This window comes from Salmo salar, chromosome 07 (genome assembly GCF_965601325.2).
Source record: "Salmo salar chromosome 07, fSalSal1, whole genome shotgun sequence".
In the NCBI taxonomy this organism is placed as follows: Eukaryota; Metazoa; Chordata; class Actinopteri; order Salmoniformes; family Salmonidae; genus Salmo; species Salmo salar.
The window spans coordinates 67,237,304-67,256,843 of NC_138297.1; the positions used below are offsets into that span (position 1 = coordinate 67,237,304).

The 19,540-nt window shown below is 42.1% G+C and overlaps 1 protein-coding gene across 1 annotated transcript in view; it reads right to left on the bottom strand.

Moving 5' to 3' along the window:
- Positions 1-784: 784 nt before the first annotated feature.
- Positions 785-19,540, bottom strand: part of LOC106576617 (receptor-type tyrosine-protein phosphatase beta) — a 129,318-nt gene continuing 110,562 nt past the window's right edge. Inside the window, exons 16-22 of the mRNA XM_082977229.1 lie at positions 18,748-18,820; positions 15,852-15,986; positions 14,493-14,615; positions 13,387-13,550; positions 9,563-9,698; positions 7,019-7,139; positions 785-5,872 (exon numbers count right to left, since the gene is read on the bottom strand). Coding sequence (XP_082833355.1) covers positions 5,850-5,872; positions 7,019-7,139; positions 9,563-9,698; positions 13,387-13,550; positions 14,493-14,615; positions 15,852-15,986; positions 18,748-18,820 — 775 coding nt within the window. The 3' untranslated portion in view covers positions 785-5,849. The remainder of the gene's footprint in view (positions 5,873-7,018; positions 7,140-9,562; positions 9,699-13,386; positions 13,551-14,492; positions 14,616-15,851; positions 15,987-18,747; positions 18,821-19,540) is intronic.

The following is a 19,540-nucleotide window of genomic DNA, read 5'->3' on the forward strand; positions in this document are numbered from 1 at the left end:
CTACCAGGATACCAGGATATTCAGTCCTACCAGGATTCCAAGATATTTAGTCCTACCAGGATATTCAGTCCTACCAGGATGCCAGGATATTCAGTCCTACCAGGATACCAGGATATTCAGTCCTACCAGGATACCAGGATATTCAGTTCTACCAGGATATTCAGTCCTACCAGGATACCAGGATATTCGGTCCTGCCAGGATATTCAGTCCTACCAGGATACCAGGATATTCAGTCCTACCAGGATACCAGGATATTCAGTCCTACCAGGATACCAGGATATTCAGTCCTACCAGGATATTCAGTCCTACCAGGATACCAGGATATTCGGTCCTGCCGGATATTCAGTCCTACCAGGATACCAGGATATTCAGTCCTACCAGGATACCAGGATATTCAGGTCTACCAGGATACCAGGATATTCAGTCCTACCAGGATACCAGGATATTCAGTCCTACCAGGATACCAGGATATTCAGTCCTACCAGGATATTCAGTCCTACCAGGATATTCAGTCCTACCAGGATACCAGGATATTCAGTTCTACCAGGATATTCAGTCCTACCAGGATACCAGGATATTTCAGTCCTACCAGGATATTCAGTCCTACCAGGATATTTAGTCCTACCAGGATATTCAGTCCTACCAGGATACCAGGATATTCAGTCCTACCAGGATATTCAGTCCTACCAGGATATTCAGTCCTATCATGCTGGCTCCATCCTCTCTAAATTATGTTAAGTAAAATAACCTCATGCACATCATTTCTAAGCAGGCAAAATTACATTTTTTTTGCAAACAAAACGTTTATTGTGCATCATGTGAAAATGTCAACTAGATGTGTCTATATTCTTATTTTATTATACATGAATAACATATTTAACATGGTTGCATATTCTGGGCATTATTAATGTAATCATATATTCAAAACAAAGTTTAGCTTTTTTACTTACGTGCATAACACATAGCTTATCATATCAACCAATACATATGGATAAACATGGGTTACAAATCCAGGCATATTTACAACATAACATTGTATACATTCATTCACATTGATCCAGTGCAAACACAATAAGACAGAGAAGCACTGCTCTTCCCTGTAGGTATAGGTCACGTGACAGTTGTTGGGTTGTGACACCTCTGTTAGTCACAATATGTTAACGCAATCAAATATACAATCTACACCAGTACAGTCAGACAGACTAGTGTCCTGTCCAGGGTGTGTACTAGTACATTAATATATACCAGTATAGACAGACAGACTAGTGTCCTGTCCAGGGTGTGTACTAGTACATTAATATATACCAGTATAGTCAGACAGACTAGTGTCCTGTCCAGGGGGTGTACTAGTACATTAATATATACCAGTATAGTCAGACAGACTAGTGTCCTGTCCAGGGGGTGTACTAGTACATTAATATATACCAGTATAGTCAGACAGACTAGTGTCCTGTCCAGGGGGTGTACTAGTACATTAATATATACCAGTATAGTCAGACAGACTAGTGTCCTGTCCAGGGGGTGTACTAGTACATTAATATATACCAGTATAGTCAGACAGACTAGTGTCCTGTCCAGGGGGTGTACTAGTACATTAATATATACCAGTATAGACAGACAGACTAGTGTCCTGTCCAGGGGGTGTACTAGTACATTAAGTTGCCTCACGCTTCAGAAACAGGAGACAGGCTCCTGCCCTTTGGGCCGCTCTGGCTTGGACAAGGCTTCCTTATTTTGGCAGTATGCTCACCGAGTAAGACACTGATCTAGAGAGATACTACTCCTATGATTAATCACTCTATGGCTGTGTGCTCCAAATGGCACCCTATTCCCTACATAGTACACTACTTTTAACCACAGCCCTATGGGCTCTGGTCAATAGTAGTGCAGTATATAGGGAATAGGGTGCCTTACCTTTTGGGACGCCTGCCTACATCAGTGATTAATTAATACAACCTTAGTTCTCCAGAGGGATGAACGGTTCATAGTTAACTATGTGCTGAACGTAATGAGATGGCAGATTACCTCATCATATTAACAAGAGACTGGAAACAGAGTTGGAAACCAATTAGGAACATGCATCAACACTTCTCTCCTCTATTGCCAGCAGTATGATTATGAAGAACAAAAAATAAACAACAGAATTCTCTACTTTTAAATGAAAGGGAACATTCTAGGCTAGGGAACATTCTAGGCTAGGGAACATTCTAGGCTAGGGAACATTCCAGGCTAGGGAACATTCCAGGCTAGGGAACATTCTAGGCTAGGGAACATTCCAGGCTAGGGAACATTCCAGGCTAGGGAACATTCTAGGCTAGGGAACATTCCAGGCTAGGGAACATTCTAGGCTAGGGAACATTCTAGGCTAGGGAACATTCCAGGCTAGGGAACATTCTAGGCTAGGGAACATTCCAGGCTAGGGAACATTCTAGGCTAGGGAACATTCTTTCAGCTAGTTTAAGCTATGTTCATATTCCAGATGCACAACCATCCCATAGATCATGTGGAATTATACCTACTGTAAATGATACCTACTGTAAATGATACATACTGTAACCGATACCTACTGTAAATGGTACCTACTGTAAATGATACCTACTGTAAATGATACATACTGTAAATGATATGATACATACTGTAAATGATACATACTGTAAATGATACATACTGTAAATGATACATACTGTAAATGATACGGCAGGCTTACGCCATGACCTCTCTGTTAAAGACAGTTAATTCCTCTGATTTGCCTCCAACACCTCTGTCCCTAATCTCCTTGTTTCTTTCTAAAGGCCTTGGTTAGAAGGTTTCCCCCTGCAGGTCAACTGTTGGTTGGTGAGCGAGGTAGTAGCGAGGTAACAGCAAAACAGAAACGTTGGAAGAATATTCATCAGGTAGCTAAGCGCCTTCACATGAAGTTTTAGCTGCTGTATGGGCACGAGCCATACTCTGGTGAAACTCAGAGAGATGTGTTCTAGAGGGTCATTGGGGATCTAAGAACGTATTAGTTTGACAGGAGGGAGGCGGATTGATATAGATTTCTGTAATGAAAAACTTTTGAGGAATCCACAGTGGAGCTTAACACAATTAAATCCACTCAACTCCCAGCAGGGAGGAGAACAGATGGAGAGATTTGATGTTTCTGTACTATATTATCTGGAGACAATCTCTTTATGATATGACCTTTAGGCTTATAGGGGAGGACAGGGGTGAGAGGGTCAAGCCTGAGAGACTGGTGCTCTACTCTACACAATAATTTATACATTGTCTTACTTGCTGTGTGGGGTTATTTGGTGCAAAATCAATGACGAGCGCCAGCATTTTTTTGTGAAGAGGGGAATAGGACTAAACAGGAAATTCAATATCCCTGCTACTGGGAGGAGTCAGAATGTGTTCCATCTGATACTACTGGGAGGAGTCAGAATGTGTTCCATCTGATACTACTGGGAGGAGTCAGAATGTGTTCCATCTGATACAACTGGGAGGAGTCAGAATGTGTTCCATCTGATACAACTGGGAGGAGTCAGAATGTGTTCCATCTGATACTAGCGGGAGGAGTCAGAATGTGTTCCATCTGATACTACTGGGAGGAGTCAGAATGTGTTCCATCTGATACAACTGGGAGGAGTCAGAATGTGTTCCATCTGATACAACTGGGAGGAGTCAGAATGTGTTCCATCTGATACTAGCGGGAGGAGTCAGAATGTGTTCCATCTGATACTAGCGGGAGGAGTCAGAATGTGTTCCATCTGATACTACTGAGAGGAGTCAGAATGTGTTCCATCTGATACTACTGGGAGGAGTCAGAATGTGTTCCATCTGATACTAGTGGGAGGAGTCAGAATGTGTTCCATCTGATACTACTGGGAGGAGTCAGAATGTGTTCCATCTGATACTACTGGGAGGAGTCAGAATGTGTTCCATCTGATACTACTGGGAGGAGTCAGAATGTGTTCCATCTGATACTACTGGGAGGAGTCAGAATGTGTTCCATCTGATACTAGCGGGAGGAGTCAGAATGTGTTCCATCTGATACTACTGGGAGGAGTCAGAATGTGTTCCATCTGATACTACTGGGAGGAGTCAGAATGTGTTCCATCTGATACTAGTGGGAGGAGTCAGAACCCTGAAAATGATCCTCTTAGTATTTTCATGTTTAAATTGAACAACAAAGTTAAACTAAATATGTGATATTTGTATATAGAGTAGAGACACTAACGTAACGGGAGCCATTGGAGAGAAGATTCAATATGAACGTACTATTTATATGTAGATACAGATTGATATTGAAATACTAACGGAATGAGAGCTACTGAAGATCTGCAATATCTTCAGTAACAATGGGAAGAATGCCAACCAACACTGTCTCTTCTGTAGCTCAGTCTTTGTTTCCGTGGCTAGGGGCTCAGAGAAGCTCAGACAGAGAAATGCCACGTCCCAAACCTGTAGACTGGAAAGGTCAGTGTCTTGGCCACTACAGACCTTTCACAGGGTCAGGATGTTGACATTTTGTTCAATTCTCTCACTTTATCCCCAGGATCTCAGCAGGATTTGGCCAGTATTGCTTATTGTGTGAAGTTTCTTCAGTTGTTTTTAGTTTAGTCCTATTTCTAGACCTTCTCCTGTTTAGATCAGGAAGCTGGCCAGCTCAGATTCAGTTGAAGGGATCTCCTGCTCAGTTCAACATGACATAGAAAGATCACTGTTTGTATGTTCACAGACACATTCATCAGCCTAGTTTTATGCCAAAAGGATGAACAGAAATGCAACATCATGTTTTGAGGAAGGTAATGTACAAAACCCATACAGTCCCTCTCATGAACACTCCCTCCATCTGGTTCGAAAGACCATGGAAAAAAGGTTACCACCTCTTTCGGAGACAACCGAATACAAGATGGCATTTGTTTTCCAGTAGAGTATTCCCTTCGCCCTAGAAAACATAGGTAGCCGAGATGTCATACTTATACAAACTATATACTGTTCCCTCTTCCAGGCTCTACTGTACAATCTCAATGGTACACACACACAACATGAACTGACGATATGTTTAAAGATAAGAGAACTATTCACAACACAAGCAACTGTACAAACGGTCTGCTACTTTATACAAGGATATAGACAGCATTGTGATGAGCTACTCTCAAGACAGCTAGCTGTCTGTCTGTCTGCTTCGGGTTAATTATTTTTTAACTACGAACCAGCAACTACGATTTAGAACATATTATACAGAAAGGGCTTTGTACCCAAATGGCACCCTATTCCCTATATAGTGCACAACTTTTGATTAGGACCCATAGAGAATAGGGTGCCAGTTGGGATGCAGGGAAGGTTCCTTCAGGGAAGGTTTTTAGGGAGTCAAGCCTTGTCATAATAATGCTTTGTGATGTAGGGTAGCTACGCCTCATAGAATCCCATTTATTGCTTCGCCTGATATTTTTCATTCATCTTTTTTCTATTACATTGAATAAGAATCATTATATCCACATTTATATCTGTTCCTTTTGTCTTTTCATCAGACATTACTAATATTGAAAAAACATGAGTTTAGAAATAATGTTTCTTGGAAGAGCTTACAATTAGGTGCAAAACAATATAAACATATATCTCATTGAATGCAACCTAAGATTCAGGTATAAGTGAATGTAATGTCAATATTTCCAGACGTGGATCTGTTCCATTTTAAACAGACATCCTGAGAGGTTGAACCAACAGCGTATCAATAATAAATAGCTTTACCCCCCCACTCTATAGTGCTGTAGTTGTGACAGACTGGCTGTCTGCTGGTGTTCAACAGATTCTTCCCTGCTTTTCATTCTCACTCAGTTGTGGAGAGGAACCCAGACTGTCTTTAGCGTCCCGTGTACACAAAATCTGAAGAGAGCAAGACAAATAAAGGCACATTTAGTCAAATATTATGTCAAACACATGTACTAAATGTACCCTTCCGTATGATTAAGTTGTTTAGACGGTTTAGGGGATTATCGTTTTAGCGACTCAAAATGGAACTGTGATTAAAGGCATAGAGTTAGACATACTAGAACGGGACATTGCCATCAAGTCAATTCTGGTGGGGGGACCAGCTGCCATGTTGGCTTTGTCCGTTCCACTCATGGTAATTCTATTGGTAGGCTTGTAATTCTAATTCTATTGGTAGACCTATATCTATAGTCTGCATATATAGTATTGGTATGGTGGTATTACCATGGTCTTACCATGGTAGTAGTCTGGATATATAGTCTTGGTATGGTGGTATAGTCTCACCATGGTAGTAGTCTGGATATATAGTCTTGGTATAGTCTCACCATGGTAGTAGTCTGGATATATAGTCTTGGTATGGTGGTATAGTCTCACCATGGTAGTAGTCTGGATATAGAGTCTTGGTATGGTGGTATAGTCTCACCATGGTAGTAGTCTGGATATATAGTCTTGGTATGGTGGTATAGTCTCACCATGGTAGTAGTCTGGATATATAGTCTTGGTATGGTGGTATAGTCTCACCATGGTAGTAGTCTGGATATATAGTCTTGGTATAGTCTCACCATGGTAGTAGTCTGGATATATAGTCTTGGTACGGTGGTATAGTCTCACCATGGTAGTAGTCTGGATATATAGTCTTGGTATGGTGGTATAGTCTCACCATGGTAGTAGTCTGGATATATAGTCTTGGTATGGTGGTATAGTCTTACCACGGTAGTAATCTGGATATATGGTCTGGTGGTATAGTCTTACCACGGTAGTAATCTGGATATATAGTCTTGGTATGGGGGTATAGTCTTACCACGGTAGTAATCTGGATATATAGTCTTGGTATGATGGTATAGTCTTACCACGGTAGTAATCTGGATATATAGTCTTGGTATGATGGTATAGTCTTACCACGGTAGTAATCTGGATATATAGTCTTGGTATGATGGTATAGTCTTACCACGGTAGTAATCTGGATATATAGTCTTGGTATGATGATATAGTCTTACCATGGTAGTAATCTGGATATATGGTCTGGGGGTATAGTCTTACCACGGTAGTAGTCTGGGTTGAAGTTCTCATAGATGGGGTAGAGAGGGTTCTCCTGCTCACTACGGAGCTTCCTGGCTCTCAGGACATCTCGAACACACTGGTGGAGGAAGGAGTACTGGTACTGTGGGGAGGACAGCATTCACATCAATATCATCAATACTACTGTTCACCTGCTGTGGGGAGGACAGCATTCACATCAACACTACTGTTCATCTGCTGTGGGGAGGACAGCATTCACATCAATACTACTGTTCATCTGCTGTGGGGAGGACAGCATTCACATCAATACTACTGTTAATCTGCTGTGGGGAGGACAGCATTCACATCAATACTACTGTTCATCTGGTGTGGGGAGGACAGCATTCACATCAATACTACTTTCCATCTGCTGTGGGGAGGACAGCATTCACATCAATACTACTGTTCATCTGCTGTGGGGAGGACAGCACTCACATCAATACTACTGTTCATCTGCTGTGGGTTTCTCAATGAACCAAAACAAACATTTCTTTAATGCGTCATCTTCACTACTCAATAAGAACCTTTTGCAACATTTCTGCTTAATGTGTTGTGCCTTTGCCATTTTGACAACATACTGTGTTATCCCACTAAGCTAAAGCCTAGGCATTATGATTGGGGAGCTAATGCAAGACGTTGTGTCTCAGGCACAAACATTGTGCTATCATTACCACTGCATAGCAGATCAAAAGGATGAAGCCTTCCCTTTGATTCTGCTGATACACATCCCCATTTATTATCTCTGGCTATATATTATCACTGGCTATATATTATCACTGGCTATATATTATCTCTGGCTATATATTATCACTGGCTATATATTATCTCTGGCTATATATTATCACTGGCTATATGTTATCACTGGCTATATATTATCACTGGCTATATATTATCACTGGCTATATAAGATCACTGGCTATATATTATCACTGGCTATATATTATCACTGGCTATATATTATCACTGGCTATATATTATCACTGGCTATATATTATCACTGGCTATATATTATCTCTGGCTATATATTATCACTGGCTATATAAGATCACTGGCTATATATTATCTCTGGCTATATATTATCACTGGCTATATATTATCACTGGCTATATAAGATCACTGGCTATATATTATCACTGGCTATATATTATCACTGGCTATATGTTATCATTGGCTATATATTATCACTGGCTATATAAGATCACTGGCTATATATTATCTCTGGCTATATATTATCACTGGCTATATATTATCACTGGCTATATATTATCACTGGCTATATATTATCTCTGGCTATATATTATCACTGGCTATATATTATCACTGGCTATATGTTATCACTGGCTATATATTATCACTGGCTATATAAGATCACTGGCTATATATTATCACTGGCTATATATTATCACTGGCTATATATTATCACTGGCTATATATTATCACTGGCTATATAAGATCACTGGCTATATATTATCACTGGCTATATATTATCTGTGGCTATATATTATCTCTGGCTATATATTATCTCTGGCTATATATTATCACTGGCTATATATTATCACTGGCTATATGTTATCACTGGCTATATATTATCACAGGCTATATAAGATCACTGGCTATATATTATCACTGGCTATATATTATCTCTGGCTATATATTATCACTGGCTATATATTATCACTGGCTATATATTATCACTGGCTATATATTATCACTGGCTACATATTATCACTGGCTACATGTTATCACAGGCTATATGTTATCACTGGCTATATGTTATCACTGGCTATATGTTATCACTGGCTATATATTATCACTGGCTATATGTTATCACTGGCTATATGTTATCATTGGCTATATATTATCACTGGCTATATGTTATCATTGGCTATATATTATCACTGGCTATATATTATCAGTGGCTATATATTATCATTGGTTATATATTATCTTTGGCTATATATTATCACTGGCTATATATTATCACTGGGGATCACTGGCTATATATTATCACTGGCTATATATTATCTCTGGCTATATATTATCACTGGCTATATATTATCACTGGCTATATATTATCACTGGGGATCACTGGCTATATATTATCACTGGCTATATATTATCTCTGGCTATATATTATCACTGGCTATATATTATCACTGGCTATATATTATCACTGGCTATATATTATCACTGGGGATCACTGGCTATATATTATCACTGGCTATATATTATCACTGGCTATATATTATCACTGGGGATCACTGGCTATATATTATCACTGGCTACATATTATCTCTGGCTATATATTATCTCTGGCTATATATTATCACTGGCATCACTGGCTATATATTATCACTGGGGATCACTGGCTATATATTATCACTGGCTACATATTATCTCTGGCTACATATTATCTCTGGCTATATATTATCACTGGCATCACTGGCTAACATTGACGTTCATTATACTCATGGAAATGTACCAAGTCATGGAAGCAGTTTTGTTGAATGAATTGCGACTCGTTACCTCTGTTTGCACCATGTGAGAGCGGTGCAGCCGGAGGTCAAACACACAGCCGTAGACATCCACTGTTCCTATGCTGTCCAGCTGTTGAAGGACCCGGTCCAGAACCATGAACGTCCCTGTACGACCCACTCCAGCACTGAGGGAGATCGGGAGGGAGAGAGAGAGAGAGAAAGGGGAAGAGAGAGAGAAGAGTGATTGATGTAATTTACACAACATTTACCATTGACATACATACCATGTATTTATACACTTGTGGTAAATCATATTAAAATCATTTGATATTGGTATTTAATTTAATTGGTGTGCCTACACAGCTACCATCCTGATTGAAGGATTTCTCCTTTGACACACACACACACACACACACACACACACACACACACACACACACACACACACACACACACACACACACACACACACACACACACACACACACACACACACACACACAGAGACAGTAATGATAAATGATGACGATCAATCACAATCCATCATCCAGGACGCTGCACATAATAGTATTCCAGCTGGAGGATATGCTTCACTGAAACACAGTACACCAGTACTAACAGAGTTCTCTCCACTTTGACGGCACAACTAACATCTGGTTCATAAACGGGAGCTGGTCAGGGTCAGTAGTTCACTGGTCTAGGCTCTAGACGTCACCAACAGTGATGGAATGGCAGACTCCTGTAGCTGAGAGCGATACCCGCGACGGGAGAAAGAGAGTCACCACCGAGTAATGGACTCTCCTCTGGCAGAAAAACGACACTTGCTTACTTCTCCTTGCTGTAAAGTGTGTTGTGGCTTATCTGTGAACTTTACATTCCTGTTGATCTGATCCTGAAGGAGTGTAGAGCACCATCAGCCAGGTTCATCTCATTTCTGTCTATATAGAGATGAGGGTGGTCCAGACACCATCAGCCAGGTTCATCTCATTTCTGTCTATATAGAGATGAGGGTGGTCCAGACACCATCAGCCAGGTTCATCTTCTTTCTGTCTATATAGAGATGAGGGTGGTCCAGACACCATCAGCCAGGTTCATCTAATTTCTGTCTATATAGAGCTGAGGCTGGTCTAAATCACCATCAGCCAGGTTCATCTCATTTCTGTCTATATAGAGCTGAGCCTGGTCTAAGTCACCATCAGCCAGGTTCATCTCCTTTCTGTCTATATAGAGCTGAGCCTGGTCTAAGTCACCATCAGCCAGGTTCATCTCCTTTATGTCTATATAGAGCTGAGAGTTGTCCAGACACCATCAGCCAGGTTAATCTAATTTCTGTCTATATAGAGCTGAGCCTGATCTAAATCACCATCAGCCAGGTTCATCTAATTTCTGTCTATATAGAGCTGAGGCTGGTCTAAATCACCATCAGCCAGGTTCATCTAATTTCTGTCTATATAGAGCTGAGCCTGATCTAAATCACCATCAGCCAGGTTCATCTAATTTCTGTCTATATAGAGCTGAGCCTGATCTAATTCACCATCAGCCAGGTTCATCTCCTTTCTGTTTAAATAGAGATGAGGGTGGTCCAGACACCATCAGCCAGGTTCATCTCATTTCTGTCTATATAGAGCTGAGAGTGGTCCAGACACCATCAGCCAGGTTCATCTCATTTCTGTCTATATAGAGCTGAGAGTGGTCCAGACACCATCAGCCAGGTTCATACATTAAAAAGTCTATCAGAATTCCAGTCATTCCAATAAATGTTATACCCGTTGATGTTCAGGAATAGGACCTGGAAATATGGAGGTATAGATTAGCCAAACTGTTTTACCTGAGGCCAAACATTTCCTCATTGTGAAAAGTAACTAAGGTCTGACAGGACAGAGGAAGTGGCAAACATCCTGCTTATCGATCTAAACTAAGGACTTATTAGCCAGCCCTACTCTGTTGTTGATGATTTTTCATGGAGGACTGACTAGGCTCATTGACTGATTAGGCTCATTGACTGACTAGGCTCATTGATTTGAAAAATAAAGTCTGTGCTCATGGAATGGCATGCTTTGAGCACTACTGAAAAGTGCTATTTCCATGTGAAAAATGAATGGCATATGCTGTGTTTGCTATAGGCCTATTGTTGACCTTTTTGTTGGTGAGACGTTGATATCTTGATGATATGCAGCTGTTTAAAGGGCAAATCCACAGATGAAACAATAACAAAATGGACACCCCGCCTCGGCTTTGGTAAAAAGCTGAGAGATGGGCCTGGAGAAATGTAACCACTCTCAGATTAATAGACAGAGCTGTGGATGCAAGGACTGACCATCCATGATATCAACATTATTTTGTTAACCATGTTATGAGGCTATACAGTGTTTGTTTACATTTACAATGTTTACAAACATTGGGGTAAAACAAGCATATATATTGGGTTCTCATGGAGTGGGACAGTTGAACTAAGCTCATGAGGCATTTATAAGTTATATTCTTCAAGAATCAATGGATGTATACATTTATAAATACAAAAATGGATGTAGCAACTACAGACTGTCCCTTTAAGTCTATCAACAGTGTGTGAGTTTGAGCCTATGTCCATTAGGCCTATGGATTATTATTTTATCAGCATGAATTAGATTGAGCAATAAAAGCCCCACTTTTATTCCATAGGCTGGGGTCCTCACTATGCAGCTGTTGCCAGAGCACATTTTTAACTGGCTGTTTAGGATCTGCACTATGCAGCTGTTGCCAGAGCACATTTTAAACTGGCTGTTTGGACCGCCGCAGCGTGCCGGCCACGGCGTGGATCCGCCAGCGTGTTGCCAGAGCACATTTTTAACTGGCTGTCCACTGGTTTCAAAACAGTGATTGACAGGCAGCTTAAACTTCTTCAGTTCAACTATTATTGTGTTAAAATGCATATGATTTCTTGAACAGCCGTCCACAACAACCATAATCCGTAAAGCACAAATAGCTAAATGAGAGAGCAGCAGTGTGATTCACATCAATGCTCTATGTAGATATCAATAATAAGTGATATCTGTATCGCTGTAAACTACACCACTGCTGTCATCCTTACCTCCAAGCCTTTATTCAAGTTAGATCATCTTTGGAGGCCAACAGCAGTCACACCATTGGCCTACAAAAGCCTATTCCTGCTCTTTTCCCACCATCCATCAAACATATTTGGTGTGTCATCATAGTGGTCTCTGACTTGTGGTCAGACTCTCTCAGGCGGAACAAACGTAAACTTGCGTCTTTTTTCAACGCTGATTTGAATGTCTTTGAGAAAACAGAGAAGTGTGAAAGATTTGTGTTTCTTCTCACAAACATCTTTTTTAAATTTAAAAGCAATCCTTTGAAGTAATCATCGAGTTTTTCAAAAGTATCTGATTACAATATTATAGCTGGTAACGGATTACAGTTACTGTTTTTTTGTAATCCCTTACATGTAATCCGTTACTGCCCAACCCTGCGAGGGGACTAGTCTAATGTATGGAGCTGATCAATTATTAATCGGCCTCACTACATTTTCTCAGTCACGTTGCTTGTCTTTTCTTTGACTCATGTCTGCCAAGGGGGAAACTCTTTCTGATGGGAGATGAACCCTCTGACTCCGCTAAATTTACATCTACCCTGGCATAATTTCCTGAGTTTGAACACACACACACGCCCTCCACACACACACACACACACACACACACACACACACACACACACACACACACACACACACACACACACACACACACACACACACACACACACACACACACACACACACACACACACACACACACGCACACGCACACACACACACGCACACGCACACAAACACACAATATCCCCTTCCACACACACCGAGGTGGCCCTTACACATACCTGCAGTGAACAACGGTGGCTCCAGTGCTGGGGGCTCTGTCGATGTAGTCCCTGACGGTCCGTACGAACTCGATGAGGGACTGGGTGGTCTCGGGGACCCCATGGTCTGGCCACACCGTGTAGTGGAAGTGTCTCACCACCCGAGGGAAGCTGGGACGACCCTCCTGAAGAGATACAAGATGAGGGATGTTCAGGACAGGAAATGCAGGGTATCTCCCTCTTGGGGGCTCCCGAGTGGCGCAGCGGTCTAAGGTACTGTATCTCAGTGCAAGAGGTGACACTACAATCTCTGGTTCTAATCTAGGCTGAATCACATCCGGCCGTGATTGGGAGTCCCATAGGGTGGCGCACAATTGGTCCAGCGTTGTCCGGGTTTGGTCGGGGTAGGCCGTCATTGTAAATAAGAATTTGTAATTAACTGACTTACCTGGTTAAATAAAAGGTTAAATAAAAAATAAAAAATAAATAAAAAAATAAAGTCGGACCTTCCCACCAGGTCTAGAATGTACCTTGTAGATCAGGATCTAAGCGATTAGAGGATCAAACAGTTTTATCTGTCTTGGTACTGATGGTTTATATAAAAACAGGTCATCCTAGTGAACTGAAAGCTCTTCAGTTGGGCTACAGCTTTCAATAGTGACAGTAACAGAGAAGCTGCCATATTATCTGAGGTTATTGTTACTGAGGTGATTGTTACTGAGGTGATTGTTACTGAGGTGATTGTTACTGAGGTGATTGTTTCTGAGGTGATTGTTACTGAGGTGATTGTTACTGAGGTGTTTGTTACTGAGGTGTTTGTTACCGAGGTGACTGTTACTGAGGTGACTGTTACTGAGGTGATTGTTACTGAGGTGATTGTTTCTGAGGTGATTGTTACTGAGGTGATTGTTTCTGAGGTGATTGTTTCTGAGGTGATTGTTACTGAGGTGATTGTTACTGAGGTGATTGTTACTGAGGTGATTGTTACTGAGGTGATTGTTTCTGAGGTGATTGTTACTGAGGTGACTGTTACTGAGGTGATTGTTACTGAGGTGACTGTTACTGAGGTGACTGTTACTGAGGGGATTGTTACTGAGGGGATTGTTACTGAGGTGACTGTTACTCACAGAGCTGATCTTGAACTCCCTGATTGTCCATTCAGCCAGGACAGACTCAGACAGCATTTGAACCACCAGGTCTCCATAGTACAGAGGCTCCCGGTCAGCTGGCCAGTAGTGGTCACACTTCACCTGGACGGGGACAACAATGACCACGGTTAGACCATTAGATCTCTTGATTTGTTGACTGACTGACTGGTTGATAAAGGGATTGAGTTATTTATTGAATAGTTTGTTCATTTATTCATTTGTTTGTTTGTTTGTTTGTTCGTCCATCCATCTATCCCCATTCATTCATCCCTCTATCCATCCAAAATGTCCCACTCATAGTAAAGTCCAATAATATCAGACTTTTTATGTCTAATCAAATGTAATTTGTCACATGCGCCGAATACAACAGGTGTAGACCTTACCGTGAAATGCTTACTGACAAGGCCATTAACCAACAATGCAGTTTTAAGAAAATATTTTCTAAATAAACTAAAGTAAAATAAAAACACAATAAAATAAGAATAATGAGGCGATATACAGCGGGTACCAGTACCGAGTCAATGTGCGGGGGTACAGGTTAGTTGAGGTAATTTGTACATGTAGGTAGGGGTAAAGTGACTATGCATAGGTAATAAACATTGAGTAGCAGCAGTGTAAAAACAAAGGGGGGGGGGGGGGGGGGGGGGTGGTCAATACAAATAGTCCAGGTGGCCAATTAATTAATTGTTCAGCAGTCTATGACTTGGGTGTAGAAGCTTTTAAGGAGCCTTTTGGACCTAGACTTGGCGCTCCTGTACCACTTGCCGTGCGGTAGCAGAGAGAACAGTCAATGACTTGGGTGACTGGAGTCTTTGACAATTTTTTGGGGCTTCCTCTGACACCGCCTGGTATAGAGGTCCTGGATGGCAGGAAGCTTGGCCCCAGTGATGTACTGGGCTGTACTCACTACCCTCTGTAGGTCCTTACGGTCGGATGCTGAGCAGTTGCCATACTAGGCGGTGATGCAACCGGTCAGGATGCTCTCGATGGTGCAGTTGTATAACTTTTTTAGGGTCTGGGAACCCATGCCAAATATTTTCAGTCTCCTGAGGGGGAAGAGGCATTGTCCTGCCCTCTTCACGACTTTCTTGGTGTGTTTGGACCATGATAGTTTGTTGGTGATGTGGACACCAAGGAACTGAAACTCTCGACCAGCTCCACTTCAGCCCCATAGATGAGAATGAGGGCGTGTTCAGTCAATCCAGTCAGGCCATATGTCAAGTTCTCAATGATTTAGATTACTGACCATTATCAGGGTTCTTTAGGAACTATTTATTTCTCTGAGTTACTATGGAAACACATCTGTCATGCCCCCCTCCCCCCCATTCTCCGACTCACCCGTCCCTTCTCCACACATTGCGTCACCATGACGATGTTGTATACGTCGTGCTCCCACACCATCCTCCAGAAGTCATCCTTGGTTCCGGGGAGAGGGCCTTGGGTGGCGATGTACTCACGACGGAAGTTGTTCCCCTGAAACAGACAGATAGGGATCAGTCAGTCAATCAATCATTCAATCATGGGGCAGGAAGCGTGGTTTAGATTCAGAGCCTATGTCAAAAAACGTATTTTGGGATGGCCTTGTAAGTTGAAACCTTATAACAGTGGAGTTATAAGTGTTGCAAATGCAGATTTATGCTGAAGTACGAACCTACAGCCACATCTCACAGTCTAATGAGACAAAGGCAGTCTGAAATATGAACCTACAGCCACATCTCACAGTCTAATGAGACAAAGACAGTCTGAAATATGAACCTACAGCCACATCTCACAGTCTAATGAGACAAAGACAGTCTGAAATATGAACCTACAGCCACATCTCACACTCTAATGAGACAAAGACAGTCTGAAATATGAACCTACAGCCACATCTCACACTCTAATGAGACAAAGACAGTCTGAAATATGAACCTAGTGTAATAAAGATAATCTAACGTTTTACCTAATGATATATAAGGAGGGCATTTGCACAACATGTTTCACAACAGCACACAACAAAATTCCAGAGACATATTGAGCGACCAACTGATACCAATCACGACCACACCCAGAGACAGATGGCTGACTTAAGCCCTAGCCACACGAACTGACCACTGGTGTAAAGAACAACATTCCATGAATATCGCAAGCACCCAGACACGAATTACCAGAAACACACACACACACACACTTAGGTGTGTTGGACTCCGAGGACAAAGGACACTGCCAAGGGCCAATGGGAAGTTGACACCACCTGGAGAGTGGACCGTCCCTCCACTCATCGACCAGTCAGGAGAGCGGACCTACTAGACTCAACGTCAACACACTGTTATTTCATTGTATAAATTGGATGTACACTATGTTTCGGGGCTCTCTTCTGCTAGTTCCCTATGAGCTAAACGAAGGAGTCCGTGCACGCTTTGCCAAATATCTTTGTCTCATAATAAACTGCCTTACTATAAACTGAATCACCCGGTCCAGCGTCTTGACTTGTCTCCTTCTCAAATAACTAATCATCAACAGAATTGGTAGCAGAGGATGGTTTCAAACTCCTGAATTCGGTCCATTAATGGTTGATGTGAGAGGAGACATGTCCGGGACAATCTCGTAAGGACGGGTGACCTGTTCGCAGGAGACATCGGCGATTCTGCCCGCCCCAGGAAACTGATCAACGAGCTCGACTAAATAAGGTAAGCAGAGCCTGTTAAAACAAAATCTGCATATTGTATTATAGTCTCATCCAAATTCTGATCAGTAGTACTGGGCGTGAGTATGAATTGTTGTCGAAATTGTAATAACTATAATTAAATGTTAAGGCCGAACACAAAGATATTTGACTGAATAGATTTTAAGTTAGTTAAGTCCTGTGTGGACCCGTCCTGTGTGGACCCGTCCTGTGTGGACCCGTCCTGTGTGGACCCGGCCTGTGTGGCCCATCATTGATAGAATATATCTGTTGACTTGGGGGACGACTGACGTGGCAACCAGTTGAGTCCACCCATATTATTCAGATCAATTAAAAGTAGATAAAGAGTCTGTGTGACATACTTTTGATAGCATAATAATTCGTGACATTGGAGGACGGCTGGAGTGGCAACCTGCCGGGACCACCAATGAAAAGTCGGATGAATTTAAAAATATAATAATATTGTTATAACTGTTTAGCTCTATCCCGAATGTCAGTAAAATAGTTACTGCTCGGTTTGACAACTGTGTAATCTTGTCCCGGATGTCAGCGAATTAGTCGCTGCCCGGGGGCTCCTTCTGACGTGACACTATAATTGTTAACCCCGTCCCGGATGTCAGTCAATTTCTTTGCTGCCCGGTAGTCAGTGAAGGTGTCATAATTTGTTTTAATTGTATTTGTATACCCAATTGTGAAAGTGTATAATCCCTGTCGAGTAATTGTATGTAACATAAGGGTCCGTTCCTTGAGACCCCGAACACTAAGTTAGAGCCTAATTTGGTCCACATAATTGTGATAATAAATTGAAAAGGCCGCCGTGCCGTGGGTATTGCCTGGGAAATTAGACAAGTAGTAACACTTTGTTTACGAGGGTGGGGCACCAGAGTTAAGTCAGTGTCCGCACCGAGAATACATCGTTGGTCTTAACCAACGACGGGCTAAGTTTACAAAGTTAAAAGGACTAGAATCGTTAAAACATAATGGCGACAAGCCAACCAATTAAACTTAAATTTAGCGAATATTTAGATCAGAAGATACAGGATAGAGTGGGGGAAAGGAACATTATAAAGCAATAAGGTAGTGATGGAGGAAGGGTTGAAGGAAGCAGTGGAGAAGGGAATAGAAAGTGAAAAGGACAGAAACAGGAACCACATGTTTAAGAAGGAAGAAGAAAACCAGAGAAAAGGAAGACACCGTCAGGGGCCCAGATAACGTGGCAAGTGGAAAGGGGGTACCTGGTGGGAGTGAAAGACAGGTTTGTTGGGTGGGTAACAGTAGTACCAGAGCAATACCAAAGGCACGAGAGGAGGCCAAGTCAGTCATAAAGTGGCTGCAAATCAGTAACAAGCACCTGAGACAGGTGGAGGAGAGATTCGGGATTGTACACAAATTTGGGTAGGTGTGCAGGCCCCAATCTCAGGGCCTCGTGGAACGCGCCACTCAAACCCTTAAGGCTAAATAGCTAAGGTATGTGCAGGTTTGAATATGCCTGGTCCACCAAGGGAGGGAGGTCATATGCCCGCCCTTGATGTACAACAAATTGTAATGTCTGTATGTGAGAAAACTGACGGAACTTTCTGCAGCTCTCTCCACACAGATCCGCAAGGTCAAAGAGGGGGAGCTGTTGGGAGACTCGCCACCACTGAAGGTAAAAGTTGGGGACTGGGTGAGGGTCAAAGTCCACAAGAGAAAGTGGCTGGAACCCAGGTGGACTGGGCTGTACGAAGTGAAGGAAGTTACTTCACACTCTGTCCAGGTCAAAGGTAAATCAGGAGCACCTTGGCACCACCTTACACATTGCACTCCAGCCCCAACCCCTTCCAGAACTTTGACTGAAACCAAGGCCGATTTGCGCGCCCTACATAAATTCGATTCCAACCACTGAAACCTTAGTTGGGGAAAATGGGACAATGGCTTCCGTTTCCACGACCTAAGGCACCACGCCCAGGGTCGGGGTACATCCCTCCCTGGGAGAGGCTGGGGATATCAGCTCCCCTGTTTGTTATTTTTGTGAGTGTACACTACTAGGCTGATCACCACCGCTATTGACCCTGGTCAGGCTGATAGGGGCCTAATGTTTCCTTTGCTTCAGGTGGAAGACACTGAACCCGAGTATGCATTCGAATAGTTTAGTTTTCACGCCTGCCACGCGGTAGGCCCGGGTTCGGATCCCAGCCCATGCACCATGGGACTAAAATGTAAGAAGATATGTTTTGCCTGGAGAGATACGGTTGCTAGCGTTTGTTTAAGATATAAATGTAACGTTTTGATAGCTTGATTAGTTTAAATTGAAAGGCTAACTAATTAGAAAATAATAGCGAGAGAATTTTGATATAATACGTTCTCTGTTGCTGGAAATGGC